This window comes from Phalaenopsis equestris, unplaced genomic scaffold, assembly GCF_001263595.1.
Source record: "Phalaenopsis equestris unplaced genomic scaffold, ASM126359v1 Scaffold000535, whole genome shotgun sequence".
NCBI lineage: Eukaryota > Viridiplantae > Streptophyta > Magnoliopsida > Asparagales > Orchidaceae > Phalaenopsis > Phalaenopsis equestris.
In genome coordinates this window covers 459,639-464,461 of record NW_018164975.1, presented here as the reverse complement: position 1 = coordinate 464,461, position 4,823 = coordinate 459,639, and the positions used below count along the sequence as shown (strand labels likewise).

Below are 4,823 nucleotides of genomic sequence, written 5' to 3'. Positions count from 1 at the left end.
ACAAGTTTTTCTTATTGCGTGTAGTGGATTTTAAAAGTGGTTTTTTGTAGGAAGATCTTAAATTTTATTTAAATTATAGAATTTAGAATTGTAATTTGATGATGATTGTGAGCATACTATATTTATGATCCAGACGTGCATGGACGAATTTGGGCTCAACATAAATGCTAATAGAATATTTTGTACAATATTGACCATGTGATAAACAAAAGGCTAATATATATATATATATATAGTGTAAATAAATATTGGTTCATTGTAAACTAAACAAGCCACTTCATATTTTTTGTTTGGTATAAAGTAAGAGAAAAATAATATATTTCAATGTAAGCATTAATGTGTTAGCGGTGGCTGACGAGTGGTTGAGTGCAGCGGGCAATAGCTGCCCGCTGTCGGGGCACTTTGCAATAGGATTGATTACATAGTCTTGATCAGTCTAGAAATTTTTCAGGACTGAAAAGCATGATTAAGGTAAATATGCTCATATGTACACATAAATTTATAAACTTTGCACTCAATTTTATTTATTTTTTTGCATCATTCGATTGGTTTCACTTAATAATGCTTGTTTAAGAAACACAACTCATATGCAAAGCAGGTGAAAACAAATGCTAAGTATTTTTCCCCCAAGTGCAGGAAGCAAAACTTTGTTTTCAGAAACAGAAAACAAGTGCATGCCAGTAGATATATATTTCCATATCCTTCTGTTTTGGAAGCCCAAAAGCTTTAAAAAATAAAATAATAATAAGAAGCCTAATTGAAATGAGTTCAACTATGATCCAAGATCAAAATGCATTCCTAGTTACTCCAACATTCCAGCCTCTTTCCTTCTCCTTCACATGGCGCTTCTGCTGAGACAACATTTTATCTGTCTTTTTAGCATCACTTCCAGGTATTCTTCTTGTCCTCCAGCCACTGCTACCAATAGAAACTCTCAATTTCTCTCCAGTTGCGTTGCCTCTGCAACTGGACTGAGGCAATGGTGATCTGATAATTAGCTTCTTTTGTAGGCTTCTCCTCTGTATGCCATTTTTCTTGTTACTTCTTTTTCCTCCTTGATCACAGCCTCTTCCTTCAGAAGGATTATCTTTTCCTGCTTCCATTACAGTCAATGGGAATTGAGGAAGAAAGCATGCCAATGCTGCTGCTTTTGCTACTGGAGGTGGAATCAAAGAATCACGGCGGTTAGTTGGAGTCATGGACATACGGCGCATCGCATTTTCAAGAGAGAGTCTGTTGGCATTTCCAGGGAGTGTATCTTCAGCCAGCTCAGGCTTGTTCTCCTTATCTTTTATGGAATTAAGGAGTTTGAATGTGACAGAAACTGAAGAGTGATCTGGACTGTTCTCTATGATGGGTTTTAAAGTTTTTCTTTGATTTGCAGGACTACTTTGATTCCTCTCAATAAGAGGCCTACTTGCTGAAAGAGGAGAGTCAGAACTTAATGGAGTATTTTGTTCAAGCAGTTTTTGCTGTTGCTGTTGATTCTCTGCTATTTTGAAGTCAACATGTTGCCTTGCCAGTTTCCTTTCGATCAGAAGTTGTGATTCCAACTCCTTAATCTGCACAGAAATAGAATCTTCATGTCAGAATTTTTCTACCTACTAAAATTTAGGAACCAACATGGACATAAAGCCGATTATCTCAACATGAACGGACATGAACGGACCATTACTATCAATTTCTAAACTCCAAACTAATATTTAGAATCTTTAGTGGGAGAAGTAAGTTTACATAAACCAATTTTTTTTTTTATCAACCGTGTTCATTTTGTCATCATAAACCAATTTAGCATAAGAATAGATGCAAAATTACAACAGATAATTTAAACACATTCAGAAGAAATAACAAGTGACCTGAGACCAAGTCTCTTCTATTGAGAACAAGACTGAGCTGTATATTGTTATTATTGTTGCCTTCTTTTGATTCAGTGATAAAAAAGCTGACAAAAAATTCCTATTTAGTTAGTATCTTATTATAAGCTTTAATTCTATTATGATTCATTTTCATTACCAAATCATGATGGTAAAGTAGGCACTTCAATCTTACAAAGAATTCAAAAAGACAAAGATAGCTTTAATTCTATTATGATTCATTTTCATTACCAAATCATGATGGTAAAGTAGGCACTTCAATCTTACAAAGACTTCAAAAAGACAAAGATAGCATATAAAAAACAGAAAGGTTGTTGAAGAGGAAGTCAATAATCTAGATTTTTGCATTCCATATAAACTGAATGCAGAATATTCTAATAAAGGTTAAAGCAAGGTCCATACTTTCTCCTGAAGATTTCTGTTGAGCAGATCTTTTGCCTTATTCTTTGATTCTACGGAACAGATCATCTCTTCCAAGCTTTTTATCTGTAATTCTTTGTTCTTGATCTCCTGCTTGGCCTTCTCAACCTAGGACATAAATTTGCAAATGAATTAAAATAATAGAAACAGTAAGATTCAATACAAGTAAATGTTTTTGTTCATTATATTATTATCAGCCTTGTGACAGATATATCATACCATCTGTTTACTTTTGAAAGGTTCACCGCCGTCAAACTGCTTCTTTGCTAGGCCAAGCTCAATTCCCCTAACCCTGCTTGCAAAATTCAAGGAACACAAACTCTCACCAACATCATTCTCACTTGGACTAATTTGCACAAACATCAAAGTCTTTGATTCTCCCCCTACATGGCTCATTCCAAGCAATCTTATGGTCAAGATAGAGGTAAGATACTCAATAATGACCAGAAAAAATAAGTTAAGAGAAAAAAAAATACCTAGTGAGTCTTGTAGTAAATGAGTCAGTTTCGAGTTCCTACAAATTCAGAAAAAATTACAAATCACAGAACAATTAGTATAGGAATGAAGTAGTTATGTTGCATGCAAAAGGTTCCAGCTACCAACCTGAAAGGAATATGAGGACTTTTGGTTGCAAGAGCATATATCACATCTCCTAATGCAGAGAGGGATTTGTTAATGCATTGTGCCTCTTTCAGACGCTCCCCTTGAGCATCAGTTTTTGTTATTCTCTCACTTCCAGCAAGGTCAATAAGCCACAATTTACTTTTGGTGCACTCACCATTCACCAAATTCTCACCTCTTACCAATACATAGTGGATGCTAATAAATAGATTAAGTAGAAATTAAGAAAAGCAATCTCCAACATTATTTTAATGAACATTGCTTAGAAAACTGACCAGTGTGATCTGCTGCTATGTTCATTTGAATTGGTGGATCCAACAGATCTCGCTTTACTGCCTGTCTGTAAAACCTCCCATGCTTCAATCAAGTTGTTAACACGAGCTTCAACCAGACCAGGCACATGATGTACTCCTTCCAAAGCTTGTCGTACTTCTAGTCTACAGCTTTTAAATACAATTAAGAAAGAATGCATTTATAAGTTAAATCGTTAATTTGTACGATGCATTTATTTAAACGTTACTTTACAACATACGTCTTTGCAGCAACTCCAGGTTGAGATCCAGATAAGAGCAAATCATGTATTTGTTCATTATACACCTCCAGAACACTTACGGTTATTTCATATTGGAATAAACCTTGTCTTTCCCTGACAACTCGAAACAGTTCCTCAAGGGTCCTAAAGTTCACTCCACGAGCTCCTCCTGTTCCTTCCATGGTAAAGGTTTTGCCAGTTCCAGTCTGTCCGTAAGCAAATATGCAGACATTGTACCCATCCAACACTGATGTTGCAAGATGTGAAGTTTTTTCAAAAACCCTTTCTGATCAAAAGAAGACTCTATTTTCAGGTGGACATTAGCACATGCTGCCTATAAGAATCTAAATAAGAATGATTTTTATTCAATACCTTGATCTTCTTCAGGACTGAAAACTGCATCAAACTTAAAAGACTTCTTTAGTGCTCCATTGGTTTTAACAAGGAGCTCACCGTCTTTTGCAGATTCAAAATCTAGAGCCATATCATCTCCTCTAGATATTTCTTCTGAACTAAGAGGCCGGCAACGACAAAAAACTCTGATGTTTCCTGCAGTATTATGGGAATAAATTAAAGGATTACGTATTGTTATTCAGTAAATGCTTTAATTCCTTTCTAACATTTGGCCAACCTTTCAGTTCAATCATTTTGTTGTACAAGTTCTTCCGTTCCTTGGACTCTTCAATGAACCTCAATTTTAGATCTTCGTATTTTCTTTCAAGATTAATGTGACTATCCACTGTCAAAAGTAATTAAATTGTCTGTCATTAACAATTTAAAAGGAAACAAAGAAATAAGCATACCTATAAATCTAGAGCTGAGAGAAGAAGGAACAAATATACGGACACTTACTGGAAGGTAAAATGGTGCCCATCCTGCTAATCATATCGGCAAGGCAATTTTTAAATTCCAATGCTTCTTCTGTCAACTTGGCATGCTCTAGCTTCATCAACTATCAAGCTCAAATATGCAGAAAAAGACATAAGCTATGTTCTTATGTAGTTTACTAAACCAAACATATTAATATGCTGGAGTCAAACATCAAGGTAAGAGTCTCGTAGCAAAAAAATGGGAGAGTTGAGCTGGCCGACAGAGGGATATCTCTGAACTAGATAAAACTTCAAAAAAAAAAAGTTAATAAAATAAAGTTTAAAAAATCTGAGTACCTTAAGTTTCTCCGACAAATCTTCTGCATATTGACACCACCTACTTTTCTCCTTCACCTGTCCTTCCACCGCAAAAGCTGAAAAAAAAAACAGCTGTGGTTACTATTATTTCATTTAGAAGGCATATTAGTACAATTTCCATACCTAAGGAGCCAACATGTAGAGATTTCCGCATCAGTTCCATCTGAATTTCCTGTAATGATGCCCAGG

At 35.3% G+C, this 4,823-nt stretch overlaps 1 protein-coding gene across 1 annotated transcript; it reads right to left on the bottom strand.

The window, feature by feature from the left end:
• Window positions 1-631: 631 nt before the first annotated feature.
• On the bottom strand, window positions 632-4,823 carry LOC110028875 (kinesin-like protein KIN-14R). The gene is made up of 12 exons (XM_020730898.1): window positions 4,758-4,823; window positions 4,614-4,690; window positions 4,300-4,399; window positions 4,079-4,186; window positions 3,820-3,996; window positions 3,448-3,733; window positions 3,191-3,358; window positions 2,898-3,113; window positions 2,771-2,808; window positions 2,514-2,677; window positions 2,277-2,402; window positions 632-1,562 (listed from the first exon to the last, which is right to left on the bottom strand). The coding sequence occupies exons 1-12, from the start codon at window positions 4,795-4,797 to the stop codon at window positions 786-788; spliced, it is 2,277 nt and encodes a 758-aa protein (XP_020586557.1). The 5' UTR covers window positions 4,798-4,823; the 3' UTR covers window positions 632-785.

Bases quoted from the DNA above. Each gene is read 5' to 3' on its own strand.
- LOC110028875 (XM_020730898.1), bottom strand. From the start codon at position 4,797: ATGGAACTGATGCGGAAATCTCTACATGTTGGCTCCTTAG. The intron at 3,359-3,447 runs GTATGTTGTAAA...TGTATTTAAAAG, and splicing joins CCTGGAGTTGCTGCAAAGAC to CTGTAGACTAGAAGTACGAC. The intron at 2,809-2,897 runs GTTGGTAGCTGG...CTGAATTTGTAG, and splicing joins AGTCCTCATATTCCTTTCAG to GAACTCGAAACTGACTCATT.